The sequence below is a fragment of the Marmota monax genome, unplaced genomic scaffold, assembly GCF_021218885.2.
Source record: "Marmota monax isolate L192 unplaced genomic scaffold, Marmota_monax_Labrador192_F-V1.1 WCK01_AAM20220418_F8-fsc00034, whole genome shotgun sequence".
In the NCBI taxonomy this organism is placed as follows: Eukaryota; Metazoa; Chordata; class Mammalia; order Rodentia; family Sciuridae; genus Marmota; species Marmota monax.
Genome location: NW_026693934.1, coordinates 13,878,600 through 13,896,201, shown reverse-complemented (window position 1 = coordinate 13,896,201; position 17,602 = coordinate 13,878,600). Strand labels below are relative to the sequence as shown.

General features: G+C 37.3%; 1 protein-coding gene across 1 annotated transcript in view; it reads left to right on the top strand.

Annotated features, from left to right (window-relative positions):
* The window catches only part of Cntnap5 (contactin associated protein family member 5), an 824,707-nt gene that overhangs the window by 689,203 nt on the left and 117,902 nt on the right, over window positions 1–17,602 (top strand). The window contains exon 18 of the mRNA XM_046463789.2: window positions 12,484–12,723. Coding sequence (XP_046319745.1) covers window positions 12,484–12,723 — 240 coding nt within the window. The remainder of the gene's footprint in view (window positions 1–12,483; window positions 12,724–17,602) is intronic.

Below are 17,602 nucleotides of genomic sequence, written 5' to 3'. Positions count from 1 at the left end.
TACACCAACAAGACATAACAATCATAAATATTTATGCCCCAAACAATGGTGCAGCTATGTTCATCAAACAAACTCTTCTCAAGTTCAAGAGTCTAATAGACCACCATACAATAATCATGGGAGACTTCAACACACCTCTCTCACCACTGGACAGATCTTCCAAACAAAAGTTGAATAAGGAAACTATAGAACTCAATAACACAATTAATAACCTAGACTTAATTGACATATATAGAATATACCACCCAACATCAAGCAGTTACACTTTTTTCTCAGCAGCACATGGATCCTTCTCAAAAATAGATCATATATTATGTCACAGGGCAACTCTTAGACAATGTAAAGGAGTAGAGATAATACCATGCATCTTATCTGATCATAATGGAATGAAACTGAAAATCAACGATAAAAGAAGGAAGGAAAAAGCATACATCAATTGGAGAATGAACAATAGGTTACTGAATGATCAATGGGTTATAGAAGACATCAAGGAGGAAATTAAAAAATTCTTAGAGATAAATGAAAACACAGACACAACATATCGGAATCTATGGGACACATTGAAAGCAGTTCTAAGAGGAAAATTCATTGCTTGGAGTTCATTCCTTAAAAAAAGAAAAAACCAACAAATAAATGATCTCATACTTCATCTCAAAATCCTTGAAAAAGAAGAGCAAAACAACAGCAAAAGAAGTAGAAGGCAAGAAATAATGAAAATCAGAGCTGAAATTAATGAAATCCAAACAAAAGAAACAATTGAAAAAATTGACAAAACTAAAAGTTGGTTCTTTGAAAAAATAAATAAAATCAACAGACCCTTCGCCATGCTAAGGAAGAGAAGAAGAGACAGAACTCAAATTATTAGCATACGGGATGAAAAAGGCAATATCACAACAGACACTTCAGAAATACAGAAGATAATCAGAAATTATTTTGAATCCTTATACTCCAATAAATTAGAAGATAGTGAAGGCATCGATAAATTTCTTAAGTCATATGATCTGCCCAGATTGAGTCAGGAGGATATAGACAACCTAAACAGACCAATATCAATTGAGGAAATAGAAGAAACCATCAAAAGACTACCAACTAAGAAAAGCCCAGGACCAGATGGGTATACAGCAGAGTTTTACAAAACCTTTAAAGAGGAACTAATACCAATACTTTTCAAGCTACTTCGGGAAATAGAAAAAGAGGGAGAACTTCCAAATTCATTTTGAGAGGCCAATATCACCCTGATTCCTAAACCAGACAAAGACACTTCAAAGAAAGAAAACTACAGACCAAGATCTCTAATGAACCTAGATGCAAAAATCCTCAGTAAAATTCTGGCAAATCGGATACAAAAACATATCAAAAATATTGCGCACCATGATCAAGTAGGATTCATCCCTGGGATGCAAGGCTGATTCAATATACGGAAATCAATAAATGTTATTCACCACATCAATTGACTTAAATATAAGAACCATATGATCATCTCGATAGATGCAGAAAAAGCATTCGACAAAGTACAGCATCCCTTTATGTTCAAAACTCTAGAAAAACTAGGGATAACAGGAACATACCTCAATATTGTAAAAGCAATCTATGCTAAGCCTCAGGCTAGCATCATTCTGAATGGAGAAAAATTGAAGGCATTCCCTCTAAAATCTGAAACAAGACAGGGATGCCCTCTCTCACCACTTCTGTTCAACATAGTTCTCGAAACACTTTCCAGAGCAATTAGACAGATGAAAGAAATTAAAGGCATAAAAATAGGAAAAGAAGAACTTAAATTATCACTATTTGCAGGTGACATGATTCTATACCTAGCAGACCCAAAAGGGTCTACAAAGAAACTATTAGAGCTAATAAATGAATTCAGCCAAGTGGCAGGATTTAAAATCAACACGCATAAATCAAAGGCATTCCTGTATATCAGTGACAAATCCTCTGAAATGGAAATGAGGACAACCACTCCATTCACAATATCTTCAAAAAAAATAAAATACTTGGGAATCAACCTAACAAAAGAGGTGAAAGACTTATACAATGAAAACTACAGAACCCTAAAGAGAGAAATAGAAGAAGATCTTAGAAGATGGAAAAATATACCCTGTTCATGGATAGGCAGAACTAACATCATCCAAATGGCGATATTACCAAAAGTTCTCTATAGGTTTAATGCAATGCCAATCAAAATCCCAACGGCATTTCTTGTAGAAATAGAGAAAGCAATCATGAAATTCATATGGAAAAATAAAAGACCCAGAATAGCAAAAACAATGCTAAGCAGGAAGTGTGAATCAGGCGGTATAGCGATAGCAGACTTCAAACTATACTACAGAGCAATAGTAACAAAAACAGCATGGTACTGGTACCAAAACAGGCGGGTGGACCAATGGTACAGAATAGAGGACACAGAAAACAATCCACAAAACTACAACTATCTTATATTTGATAAAGGGGCTAAAAGCATGCAATAGAGGAAGGATAGCATCTTCAACAAATGGTGCTGGGAAAACTGGAAATCCATATGCAACAAAATGAAACTGAATCCCTTTCTCTCACCATACACAAAGGTTAACTCAAAATGGATCAAGGAGCTTGATATCAAATCAGAGACATGGCATCTGATACAAGAAATAGTTGGCTACGATCTACATACTGTGGGGTCGGGCTCCAAATTCCTCAATAGGACACCCATAGCACAAGAGTTAATAACTAGAATCAACAAATGGGACTTACTCAAACTAAAAAGATTTTTCCTCAGCAAAAGAAACAATAAGAGAGGTAAATAGGGAGCCTACATCCTGGGAACAAATCTTTACTCCTCACACTTCAGACAGAGCCCTAATATCCAGAGTATACAAAGAACTAAAAAAATTAGACAATAAGATAACAAATAACCCAATCAACAAATGGGCCAAGGACCTGAACAGACACTTCTCAGAGGAGGACATACAATCAATCAACAAGTACATGAAAAAATGCTCACCATCTCTAGCAGTCTGAGAAATGCAAATCCAAACCACCCTAAGATACCATCTCACTCCAGTAAGTTTGGCAGCCATTATGAAGTCAAACAACAACAAGTGCTGGAGAGGATGTGGGGAAAAGGGTACACTTGTACATTGCTGGTGGGACTGCAAATTGGTGCAGCCAATTTGGAAAGCAGTATGGAGATTTCTTGGAAAGCTGGGAATGGAACCACCATTTGACCCAGCTATTCCCCTTCTTGGTCTATTCCCTAAAGACCTAAAAAGAGCATACTACAGGGACACTGCTACTTCGATGTTCATAGCAGCACAATTCACAATAGCAAGACTGTGGAACCAACCTAGATGCCCTTCAATAGAGGAATGGATAAAAAATATGTGGCAATTATACATAATGGAGTATTACTCTGCATTAAAAAATGACAAAATCATAGAATTTGCAGGGAAATGGATGGCATTAGAGCAGATTATGCTAAGTGAAGCTAGCCAATCCCTAAAAAACAAATGCCAAATGTCTTCTTTGATATAAGGAGAGTAACTAAGAACAGAGTAGGGAAGAAGAGCATGAGAAGAAGATTAACATTAAACAGAGATGAGAGGTGGGAGGGAAAGGGAGAGAGAAGGGAAATTGCATGGAAATAGAAGGAGACCCTCAGGGTTATACAAAATTACATACAAGAGGAAGTGAGGGGAAAGGGAAAAAAATACAAGGGGGAGAAATGAATTACAGTAGAGGGGGTAGAGAGAGAAGAAGGGAGGGGAGGGGAGGGGAGGGGGGATAGTAGAGGATAGGAAAGGCAGCAGAATACAACAGACACTAGTATGGCAATATGTAAATCAATGGATGTGTAACTGATGTGATTCTGCAATCTGTATACGGGGTAAAAATGGGAGTTCATAACCCACTTGAATCAAAGTGTGAAATATGATATATCAAGAACTATGTAATGTTTTGAACAACCAACAATAAAAATTTTAAAATAAATAAATAAATAAATAAAATGGGAAACCATTTGTGCCCCCACCTCTGTGTAATAACTAGGCACTCCTGGAAATCTGGGTGATTGAGTATTTAAGAACACACTCAGCTGGTGTGATAGCTCCAGAGTGAAAGGTCCTTTCATACCTTGGATTTTATCCCCTTTTTCATCTGTCAGAAAGTGTCCCTATATGTTCCTGTATCCAGTGAGAGAATATTTCAAGTCTGAGAATGGGGCCTTCAGGAAAGAGAAATGTTGCAACTATCATTTCCTTAGCATGGAATTTTCAAAATCACATTTTTAAATTGATATATTATTCACACACACCACCCTTCAGAGGTATGAATGCCAGATTACATTGGTGTGATTTTCCCCTTTTTTGTTCAATAAATACAGGCATTTTTAAAGGAGAATTGCATCTGATCTAGTTGTGAGAACAAGTGCTCAGACCAGAGATGAGCCCTGAGCTTGTGTTTCAAGGACACCAGTAGTTTCGTAGCGTGAACTGAAAGCCAACCACATTAATCACACACTTGTGACCTTCCTCAGCTACTGTCCCTCTCTTGGGCTGGGCTGAAAATAAAGCAAAAAAAAAAAAAAAAAGCATAAAACAAGATTTTTTTCTTTTATTTTTAAATATTAAAGTAAATTATTTAAGCAAAATATATCCTTCATTTTCCCAGAGATTAGCCACTTCCCCTTCTGTTTTATTGTTCAAAAGTTTACTTAAAGGTCAATGGGTTCTACAGCTGAGTTTGCATCCTTAAACATTATTTGCTGGAATAATGGGGGGCAGGGGAGCAAGGCATGCTGCCTCATCTTTCCACTTGGTACTCTGTGTCCTTCTTCCTAGTTTTCCCACATTCTTTTGCTGCCATTTATTGATCAAATATTTTCTTCTTTTTTAGAGAGAGAGAGAGGGAGAGAGAGAATTTTTTAATATTTATTTTTTAGTTTTTGGCAGATACAACATCTTTGTGTGTGGTGCTGAGGATCGAACCCGGGCCGTATGCATGCCAGGCAAGCGCGCTACCGCTTGAGCCACATCCCCAACCCCATTGATCAAATGTTTTCTAAGTGCATGTTCAATGATCAGACCTGGGTTAGGAAATGGGAACATGGAGATGAATAAGATCCATCCATGCTGGGTTTGTGGCTCAGTGGTAGATGGCTTGCCTGGCACATATGAGGCCCTGAATTTGATTCTCAGCACCACAGATTTAAAAAAAAATCATTTAAAAAAAGATTCATTGACCTCTCTCTCTCTCTCTCTCTCTCTCTCTCTATATATATATATATATATATATATATATATATATATATATGATCCATCCACTGTTTAAGGAGTATGGAGGGTGTTGGATTTTAAATAAGCTTAGCAGTTGAAACTTTAAGGTGGTGTGAACAGGGCAAAGGGGATCCTATTTCTAATTTGGCACAAAGGCAAATTGCAAACTCTTATCTCTCATATGAGAGATTTCTTGCCTCTCTCTTTGTTACATTTGCAAAATAAAGTTTTCTTGCCTCTCTCTTTCTTACATTTGGGAAATAAGGTCAATGTACAGTTTGGTGCAGTCTCTAAGGGCATCAGCCCTTGCAAGGTCATCTGAGACTTGGGCACATTCTTGGTATGTAGGGAGCAGAACTCGTACTTGGTTTAGGTGCTCAGTTGCTTATTCAGTTTTCTGAAAGGACAACTGAAGCCCTGACTTTTCAGAGCCTTAAACATATTGGGCATCCTCATCCTGCTTCCCACTTGACTTGTTCATAGCGGACGTTGCCACTGGGGGCTAGAACACCTTCCCCTCTCAGCCACTCCTGCAGTGACTGGAGACTTGCTTTGGGCTCCTGTTTGTCATGTAATAGTGAGTTACTGCTGCTCAACAATGGAGCAGTGCTCTTCTGTTTTCTATTCCCCATCCTATCCCCCAAAGCCTTTGTTCTCAAAGATCCTTCCCTCCCTACATTTCATCTCCAACCAGACCCTCCCCAGAGAAATGAGTTCTTCAGTATCAAAGATAGAGTCTTCTGCTAAGATGAGGTTGCCTTTAAGTCCAGACTTCAGCATAGGCTCACTGGGTGCTGACCCACCCAACCAGTAGTGAGAAATGGCCCCTGCCCAGAGCAGAAACCACGTGTGTGTGTGTGTGTGTGTGTGTGTGTGTTTATTTATTATAGAGAGCCTACTGATCATGTTTTTTTTCTGGTTTCATCATTTTTTTAAAATACCTTTTTCTATTTTACTATTTCTCCTCATTGTTTCTCTTCCTTTCCCTTTTTGCAAATCCACCTTCCTTTCTTTCTTTTATACCTGAAAGTCACTTAACCTTCACAGATGCCTGCGTTCTCTGTAGGAAAATGTGGTTCATAGTGTTTCCAGCCTGTTTCACATTTACAGAAGACTAATAGTATTCTAGAAATATAAATGTTTTTATTATTATTTATTATTATTATTATTATTATTATTATTATTATTATTATTCTCCCAGTCAGCATGTATTGTGGAATTAACACCTATTCATCAGAGTTGCCTACTTTCTAATGAAAAGTAACATCATTTAAATCCAAGTATATGTTAAGTATAATCTTCAAAAAAGGTAATATCTGAGTCTTGGACAAAGAGACAATGAATGTGTATCATAGATTTTATTTACCTCAGTAGTTAATGAGGAAGCCATGTAATAGGTTATGACCAATTGAAAAACTTTTGAAGATTAACATTTTTTTTTGCAGGCAATTTAACAACAAATTTTAGGATAAATTTGTTGGAATAGATATAAAACCAATGAATGTTCAAAATGACATCTTTGGAGTTGTCTGTCATACTGCAAACAAATTTGCATCTCTGCTACGCAAACATCAGTCATATGTTTTGCTTTATTTTCAAATTTTGACTCATGTTTTCTGACCAGAGTTGCTACTCACATTTAATGATATGCCCTAGTCTTCTGTTGCCGCCATCACTTCCACGAAGGAAGGTGAAATGAAAAGAACTCCAAAGTGATTGTTGCACAATATCATCAGACTGTCCAAACAGTGTTAATGGGGATTTGAGTATAATTTGTCCCTGACCTGCCAGTGCTACTGTCTTTTTAGTGACTTGTAGGTTTATTTATTAGTCCAGGTTCTTCTGTATTCACATATAAAATCATGTTTGTTGCTGGGCATGGTTTCAGTGTCATGGGAGGCTAAGGCAGGAGGATCAGAAGTTGGAGTCTAGCCTTGGCAACTTAGTAAGACCCTGTCTCAAAATTTAAAAAAATAAAATAAAAATGAAAAAAAAAATTGAGATGAGGATATAGTTCAATAGTCCAGTGCCCTTGGGTTCAATCCCTAGTACCAAAAGAAAAAAAAAAAAAGAAAAAGAAAAAAAACCTCTTGTTATGTGAGACTACTATTAAGGGACATTTTTAAAAGTTTATAGTTGCAGGATTTTTACTTCATGTACTTATTTCTTTGTGGTTCATCTCCTAAGGCAGGTACCTTTCCTGTAAGGCTCAGTGTTCAGGCAGTTAGAAGGACAGAACTTAAAGAAGACAGCTTATGGTTTGTGTACTTGTCATTTTATGATGTATATGTTAAAACTGCCTTCATGTTAAAATTTGAAATGTAGGTGGTAAAGTTCAGTATGAGATTTATTGACTTTAGACAAGTAATTCATCTAGAAAATGAGCTGTTCAGTGTTCAGGGATGGAAAGAAAAGAAGGAAGGAAGGAAGGAAGGAAGGAGGGAGGGAGGGAGGGAGGGAGGGAGGGAGGGGAAAAGAGAGAGAGAAAGAAGGGGTAAGGGAGAGAAAGGAAAAAAAGAGAAGGAAAAGGAAGGAGAGGGAAAGGGGCAAGACAAGGGAGGACAAGAACAGAAACTGTAGCACTGAATTAATTTTGTGAGAAAAGAGCCTGACCTGGCACTTTTAGTATTCTTCCAAGAAAGGAGTTCTCAGCAAGAGTTTTGCATGATCCTGTGTGGGAAAGAACAAGCACATGTGAGAGAAATAGAGCCTCCTGGGCTTATGCTCAGAAGGGCACAAGGCAGTGAGATATGTCTCGGAAAGCAATGAACATCTGTCGAACTGACACATGGAAGTTTTGTAAGACAGGCTTAGAATGATGACAGCAAAGATTTTAGGAGTTGATTCATACTCAGTGCAAGGAAATACCACCATAATGACGGAAGCTGCTACCAAGGGCCAAGTGAAGAGTTTCATACAAAGTTGCTTCTAGCTAGGCCAGCCAACTAATGGTCTAAGTCGTCAAGGAAAGTGATGGGGAAGTCAAGGGGACAAATGCAAACGTGTATCTAACTTGGTGGAAGAAACAATGTAAAAGATCAGAGAAAGAAAGTATAAGAATTACTTAATTGCAGTATTCACTTAGATTTTCTAATGTAATGGTTCATTTCATGATTTTATGGAATGGAGTTAAATGTAAGCTTTGAAGTCACCAGATCAGGTCTGACTCCTGGATCTGCTACATAAAATTTATTTGATCTTTGACTCTGGCCAAGGTAATGAGTTTGATGCTAAGTTTTCTCAACTGTGCAATATGAATTCCCACTGTGAATTCAATGAGTTTAGGACAAAGTTTTCCAGCATATATCTAGCACATTTGAAATACACACATTTAGTGTAAATGCCAATGTGTTGATTCTCTAACAGATTTGCGGATAAAGTGAAGCCTAAAAACATGACTTTAATTTACTCTTAAGAATAATGCTGCATGCTTTTTGTTCTTCTAATCATTCAATGAACTGTGCATAAATCAAGATGCACACAGGAAGGAGAAAAGTACGTTCCAATAATGACTGGAAAACTAAATGCCTGTAAGACTCAGGAAGGCAGCGTAAATGAATGCAGAGGTTTCCATGGGGCATGGGGCCAAGTGGAGAGTGTATGCCCCACCTTCAGGAAGCTGACTCTGTGCATCTTCACTTGAGTTCTGATGTGTAGGAGAGTGGGCTCACTTAAATATTATTTTATTTTCAATGTTAAACTTAACTAAAATTAAGAGCTCCACTTTGCCCTTCACCCATGATATTCTGCCTCATGCCAGGCTCAGAGCAATGGACTTCACCAACCATGGACTGAAACCCCTGAAACTATGAGCCCCAAATAAATGTTTCTTCTTTATAAAAATTGGTAACTAAAATTAAAATAATCAAATGCTGGATATGCAGAAATATAAGTGACTAAGGAATTAGTTATATGGGTACAGGTATGTGTATTTGTGACTGCATGGGTGGATTATTCTGGACATTAGTTAAACATGGGGGGAAATAGCATATAGTTTTGATGGATCTAGAATGTCTCCCCAAAACCTTCTTTGTTAGGTGATGCTTCAATGTTCAGAGGTGAAAAACTGGATTATAAAGGTCTCTGATCTCAGTCGTGGAGTAACTCACTTGATGAACCAATAATTTGAGTGGACTTCTCCCTAGTAACTCTACGCAGGTGGAGCATGGCTAGAGGAATCAGTTCAATGAGGCCATGTTCTTGGAAACTTTCTCTTGTCCATGGGCTCTTCTTGTCTCTCTTTCTGTTTCTCAGTCATGAGACAAGCAACATTGTTCCTCTGTGCCCTTCACTCATGATGTTCTGCCTCATGCCAATGGATTTGGCCAACCATGAACTGAAACCTCTGAAACTATGAGCCCCAAATAAACTTTCCTCCTCTAAGTTATTCTTGTCAGTTTTTTTGTCAAAGTGGTGTAAAGCTGATTATCGCAAATCAAGTAAATAAAACATATGAAGAGGTTCAAAGTCTAGGCAGACCGTGAGGCATTGGGGAACCTAGCTGGGAGTTTGGAGAAGGAAGCTGTAAAGGTAAGCAGAGACCAGTTCTCATTTATTATATCAGGTGGGATAAGGAATTTCACCTTGATCCTTAGGGCAATGACTAGTCTAGAGAGGGCATCAAGCAGGGATGGAAGAATCCAATTTACAAATTTGCAATCATTCTGACTGCAAAGTGCTAAATGACTGGCTACAGTCAGGACTGAAGGTAGGCTGCTATTGGAGGGATTAGGGTGGGAGTGAGGAGACTGTGCCAGAGTGTGATGCTGTTTATAGAAAGAATGCACAGAATTTACATTTTATAGAAGATACAAGCCTTGAACAGCTCTCTGTACATAGTAGGTGACATCACACATAATAGCTAACTTCATCAGAGGGTGTAGAGAATCAACAACTACTCCAGGTCTCTGTGGGTGTGTGCAGGTGTGCCTGTGTGTTTATGATGGGGGGGGGATGTCTTAAAATTATCCTATTCTTAGACTATATATTTGCCTCAATAAAATAAAAAGGTCTGATTCTGTAGTTTTTCTCCTTTGTAAAGAGTATAACACAGTCAGGTGAAACTGAAATTTAGTTCCTTGTACAATTTAGCTGTGCTCTGTCTCCATGTGTCATTGGGTCTTGTCAGCTTTGCAAGTGAGATGATCCCTTTCTTTGGGGAGCATGCTGACCAGGTCTATGTATTTCCAATTTCAAGGAGTGTATTCCTACCTAGCAAATCAACCTAGTCACCTTCTTCTCCATTTATATAAGCTCATTGACTAAGTCGCACACAAGCAAATGTTCAATAGATCTCACATTCTCCACCCCTGATAGAAGAAAAATTATACTAACAAGATATATGAAGAGCTATTCAAATCCACCATAGGAAGTGACTAAAAAAATCAAGAGAAAAACAAAACAAAACATTTGAGTACATAAATCCTCTCTTTCTTATTCTGCACAGTCTCTGGGAAAGACATAATGAACCTTCCTCTGTGATCTGCCCATGTGTATAATTGATTAATCTTGTGGTTAAAAGGAGATTTGCTCACCAAAATTGGGATAGACAGGGGAATGCAATTTGGGTTTCTTCTCTTGGCCTGCTTGGTGATCACATATCAGAACTGAATGTACAATGGAGTTTGATCATTACTTCAGAATATGAAAACAGATTTATTCCTTAGGAACATTCCATCTCAGTCTTTGGAAGCAGGCAGTGAATTTCATATTTGTATTTACTCATCTGGTAATCTGTTAGGATCCAGCAAGGGGAGATCTCCTCCCCTCACCCAGACTTGAAAACTCCTACATTCTTAATTATTTCCTTGCCTCCCCCATTCCCTATTCATTCCTTTAATTTATAGCTGTGCTTTTTTTTTAACATCCATAATTCTTGTCTGAGATAACACATTTGAAATTCCCATCTGATCCACCTTTATGAGAACATATGCTGATCTAGTCATTTACTAGGCCAAGATTTAATAAAATTGTAGGACGAGGGGTCAGAAATGAATGAGGTTCAGACTGGAGATCCCTGAGAGACAAAAAATAAATGTCACATAGTTGCTGCCCTTATTGTTACTCTATCAGTACATTTAGTAGACCTCAAAGATTTGAATGTGCTCTCCACTCATGCAAGTGTGTCTCCTTGAGCCCAAGGACATAGAATAAAACTCCTGTTCTATAATGGCAGGCTGGGCCTCTGCCTCCTCCAGAATCTTCCCAAATTCCCCAAACCAAATAAATATCTGCTAGTAGGATTTAAATTTATTTTCTGGTTTGTGATCCCTTTTCACCCATATTTTCTGATTTCAGAGAAAAAGGTGAATAGAATTCTGGATTTTCAGTGGGAACAAAATACTTAGAACCTTTGGGTCTGCTCCATTTTTCAATAATTTGTAAGGAGTGTACTGTATCTGTCTGAACCCCTCAAGATGTGTTCTCCACAGAAAGTTGGGGTACAATCCTATTCTGCATTCCAGATGCCTTGTCTTCCAAATAGTAATTTGAGGGTAAACTGTAAGATCAATCAGCACATAAGGACCTACAGCTTCTGGCCACTATGAGGACCCCAGCGAAAGGATAAGAGAACAGCAATGATTGAATGCACACTGTCTTTCATGTTCTTACCTGAGGTTACTGTCAACACACAAAATAGATTAAATAGATTTCATTTTATTTTATAGATCAAGTAGTTAAGGCTTAAGTGATTCGGTGATCATGGAGTTTTAATCTGCAGCAAGCCCCAAAGTCCATTCTCTTTTCAAAATCATGAGCTGTGCTACATACGTACTGAGAATTGTGCTGCAGTTTTCTAACTTGGTGTAGCCAACAGCTTGCTTTAAAATTTGCCAGAAGGTCAGTCTCACTCTGTACCTTCTACTTTGGATGAAAGTTTGCTGCAGACCGCGCAATAAGTCATTTTATTTTCTTTGCAAAGACTATGGCCATCTGAAGTTTCACTCATAAACCTGTAAAGGACTCCTCAAAAACTAACTCTCTCTCTTTTTCTCTTTCTCTTTCTCTCTGTGTGTTCTGTGTGGGTTTGTGTGGGGGTGGTTCTAAGTCTAGAAAGACAAGTATTTTTTCCCCCAGGTTTCAACTTCTAATTCTTTACGGAAAATTTAACAGAAAAATTCAGCAAAATACAATAGGACAGTAGTTAACTGTGACACATAGGATCTTAAAAGTAAAAGAATTGTGCCCTAGGATATCTTACAGTATTTTATTTATTTATTTTTTTTACCTTTAGGAGGAACATCATCAAGGCAGAAAGGCTTCCTAGGATGCATCCGCTCCTTACACTTGAATGGGCAGACACTGGACCTGGAGGAGAGGGCAAAAGTCACATCTGGAGTCAGGCCGGGCTGCCCAGGTCATTGCAGCAGCTATGGCAGCAACTGCCACAACGGGGGGAAGTGTGTGGAGAAGCACAGTGGCTACCTCTGCGACTGCACCAATTCACCATATGAAGGACCCTTTTGTAAAAAAGGTATGGGTATTCCTGGTTTCCCATGTGCAGGGTGATAGCAACCATCAGGACACATCGTCCCCCTCCTCACTGTGCCCTTTCACTTGATTTCCTTCTGCTCGGAGGCTCTACATAGCTCCTCAACATAATTACATCTACTCATTTTCCTTATGAATGGACACTGTCGATGCAATTGAACTGAATGTATAGTTACAGAATGACATGTTGTCTGAAGCTGGGGAGCCAGCTGAAGACCAGAAGACGGGGACTTTCATTGCTGGATTATAAGTGACAGACTATTATTTACAGTTCTAATTCATCAGTGAACAATTGTAAGCAAAGGATCAGAGCATCTAGCTCTGTGGGAGCCTTTGAGATATTGAAGCCATCTTAAATCATTTTTATAAAAAAAGAAGAGTTGGGTAATTTTTTTTTTTGAGAGAGAGAGAGAATTTTTTAATATTTATTTTTCAGTTTTCGGTGGACACAACATCTTTATTTTTTTATTTTTTTATGTGGTCCTGAGGATGGAACCCAGCGCCCCGTGCATGCCAGGCAAGCGCGTTACCGCTTGAGCCACATCCCCAGCACGAGTTAGGTAAATTAATAAAAACAATAGCATATAGCCAGTGAAATCTCTCTTTTCCGCAAGTGATGAACATGAACATCTGAGGCCTTAAAAACCCTGTTTTGAGAACTCATGTTTTGCTTTTCTGGAATTGAAATGTAAAAGTTAAAATTCCTGCCCTGGGGCACTTTAAACATCACATCCAAATCTAATGAATTCATCATATCGACAAGTATATCATTATATGCTTGACATACCCTTTTGGTGAAAGAGTGATATGGTGTGACTCCTCTAGATAAATTCTAGATAGCTCTAAAAAATTGTAGAATCTTATTATTTGGGGTAAACACTCAGTATTTTTCAAACAAAGACAAAACCAACTATCAATCTTTGCAGGATTTTAAAGTTTATTTTCTTGATGAAAAATTGTTTACTGATCGAATAATGTAAACAATATATCCAGAGTACCATTTAAACTATTAAAATGTTTTAATCACGGTAAGAACTATTTACATAAAAATGATGATCATAATTATAAATAATTTTGTCAGCTTATTAAAGTACATCTTCCAAGTGTCTCTACCAATAATGCTTTTTGTAGTTCAACCTACTTTGGAACTTAAAAATGAAAGGAGAAACATAAAGCACCCAGTGTTTTCCTTGATGTATTCTGTATTTTAAGCTCTCCAATCTTTCATTTTAGCCTTCTCCTCAATTTAGGTTGAATTATGTGCTTATTATTGCTGGTAAGCATGTAATACTCCTTGGGAAAAATTAATGGTACAAATTTTAGGGCCAAGAGTGTGTTGGAAACCCTGCATGGGAGCTTGAAATATAACAAGTGCCATCTCAGTAGGTTCTTAGTATGAGCTAAGGCAAGCAAAAATGCTACTAGGTTTCACACTGGGCGAGATCTCTAAGTTACATCCCCTGAAAAGTTTGGATGCCATTGTTAGAGTGGTTCCACATTCTAAGAAGAACAAATGCAGAATAAACACTACCAGGCTTGGTCACTGAAGTGCATAAGCACCATCTTACAGTGTCCCCATCCAAGGCTACTGTCTATAGAAAAAAGCCAAATAGATTTCCCTGCATTTCTCCAGGGATGTGATTCCAACATGTGTCTTGTAGATCACATTGTTCTAGATTTATCTTTTTATTGTCACTTCCTTTGTCTGAGAGAATTCCTATTTAGTCTCATCTGGCCACCCCACTGTATCTGTTGCCTACATATGCTAATTTTCTGTGCTCTTGCACCCTTACTTTGATCTGTAAATTAAATGGACAAATGTATGCTTAGCCTTTTCAGGGAGCCTCGGATTTCACTATTTCCAAATTTCCCCTCTCTGTATTCAAAGGAAATAATCCCCTCTATGTTCAGTTATTGCAATGCATGGGACTTTTAACCATGCCAATTGACCCTGGGAAGTGTGGTGTGGAACTGAAATAGGAAGCCATCAGCTACAAGATGGTCGTGACCAAAATGCCCTTTCTGCAGGGGTGTTCTTCCATTCCTTTTACTGAAGCACAGGGTATTCCAGGAAATACTGAAAATATCTTGGGTGGAATTAGGGACATGTTCATTTCCAATCCTGGGCCAGAAACTCCATTGGCCCACTTTCTATTTCTTATGGTAATATGGAAATATGCAAGTCATAAAATTAACTGGATGAAGTGCAATATATATATATATATATATATATATATATATATATATATATATATATATATATTCCTTATCCTTTAACCAATAAAACAGGATTATTTAATATCTGGATTTAACATATGAGGGCTTCACAGAGGTATGTTAATCCTCTTTCTGTACCTGTGACAAAATGCCTGAGATAATCACCTTAAAAGCAAGAAATGTTTATTGCAGCTCAGAATTTCCATGGTTTCCATTCATGGTCACTTTGTCCTATTTCCTCTGAACTTGGGGTGGCATAGTACAGCATATCATGGCAGGTAGCACAGGGCAGCAGAAACTATTCAACTCATGGCTGCCAGGAAGCAAAGAAAAATGAGAGAAAAAGGCTGAAATCCTGATATCTCCTTCAAGGGCATGGCCCCAATTATCTAACTTCTTCCACTAGACCCCACCTCCTAAAAGTTGTGCCACCACCATAGAACACCACAAGCTGGTGACCAAGCCATTTTCATGTAGGCCTTTGGCAGTCATTCTAGACCCCAAACAGAAGATTTGGTGACTTGCTAATATGTTCCAAAGTTGGAGATTCATATAGCATATCTTTTATTTCTTTTTCTTGTTTCTTCTCATTTAATTCTGTACAGAACTATGATAATAGGATTTTATCTCTCTGAATATATGGGCTTTTGCTTTGTATGTCTTTTTCTGTTTTGTCAATTATTAGATGATCATAATTCACATACCATAAAACCCACATTTTTAAAGTTTGTGGTTCAGTGATTTTTAGCATTTTCACAGAGAGGCACACCATCATCACTATCTAATTCCAGAATATTTTCATCATCCTTTCCAAAAAATTTTATGCCCTTTCACAGTCACTTCCCATTCGCCTCACCTGCCCGTCCCTGGAAACCACTAATCTGCTTTCTGTCTCTATGAATTTGCCCATTCTAGACTTTTCATATAAATGGACCCATATAATTTTGGGCCTCTTTTAGTCTACTTTCTTTCACTTAATGCAATATTGTTAAGGTGTATCCATGTTGTATCATTGTTTTAGCATTTTATTTCTCTTTATTCCAGAGAGTATTCCACAGTATATATGTGCCATGTTTTGTTTCTCCATTTACCAGTTGATGGATTTGGGAATGGTTACAATTCTTTGGCTATTATGAATAACTCCACTATTAATATTAGAGTACATATTTTTGTGTGGATGTATGTATTCTATTCTCTTGAGTGTACACTTAGAAATAAGGTTGTTGGATCCTGTTGTAACTATGTGTTTTATGTTTTGAGAATTTCTAAACTGGTTTTCAAAGAGGTAATTGGGCATTACATTCTTACCAGCAGTATGTATGTATGTGTGTATGTATATATATATATTCAAATTTTCTACATTCTTGCCTACTCTTGTTATTTCTTGACTTGTTGTAATAGACATCTTCTGATTGTAACGTGTATCACAATAGGTGTTGACTTGTGTTTCCCTAAGTATCAATCACATTGATCATCTTTTCATGGGTTTATTATCCATTTGTATAATTTCTTTGGGAAATGTTTACTCAAATCCTTTGCCAATTTTTCATTTTTTCTTATACTATTCAGGTATACAGATTTTTTGTGTCTTCTGAATATAACATGTGTGTATATATATATATATATATATATATATATATATATATATATATATAATGTTTTTCACTTATTTTATCCCATTATTTGGGTTTACTTTTCATTTTATTTACATTGTCTTTTAAAGCACCAAGTTTTTAATTATGATAAAGCCCAGTTGATCAACTGTTTTTGCTATGCTTTTAGTGTCATATCTGAGAAATCATTGTCTCATCCAAGGACATGAAAATTTGCATCTATAGTTTATTCTAATAGTTCCGTAGTTTCAGCTCTTAAATTCAGGGCTTTGGTTCATTATGAGTTAATTGTGTGTGTGTGTGTGTGTGTGTGTGTGTGTATTGTGAGGTAGGGATCCACCTTGATTCTCTGGCATGTTCATATCCACTTGCTCCCATATCATTTGTTGATATGTATTTGTCCTTAGCCCCCCACCACTTACCATTAATTGAATAATCTGGGTAAGACTGTCATGCTGATATCATTCAAATATTTTTCCTAAATAAAATGTTAGATAATATATTTGGAAATTTATTTGGAAAACTAGAAAAGGTAAAACCCAATGTAATTACTATAATTAAAAAATGTTTCCTTCTAGTTCTTTTCTTTGCATTTAATAGAGCAGAGATAGTGCTACCCATTATATTTTACACCATGGATTTTATCTATTTTATTCCTATATACATCATAAATATCTGTAAGTATCAGTTTAAACGATTGCAATATATTCTATCTGGTGTAGTTACCTTCTCTTATTTAATTCATTCCATCACCACAGCATTACAGCCCCCCAAATCATATTGGAACTCTGCCATGAGACCTAACTAAATTCAGACCCTGGCTTGCCTGCAGCCTGCAGTATGTGACGCTGGTCATGTAACTGAACCTCAAACTTCCTTAATTTCCTTCTCAACCAAGTATGGAAAATGCAGGAATCTTTCACAAATAGTGAAATTTAGCATCCAATGAGCCCTCCACAAAGCACTTGAGATAATTCCTGCAAAAAAAAGGTCACACTAAATGCTTACAGTTCCTACTGTTTCAAAATTTTA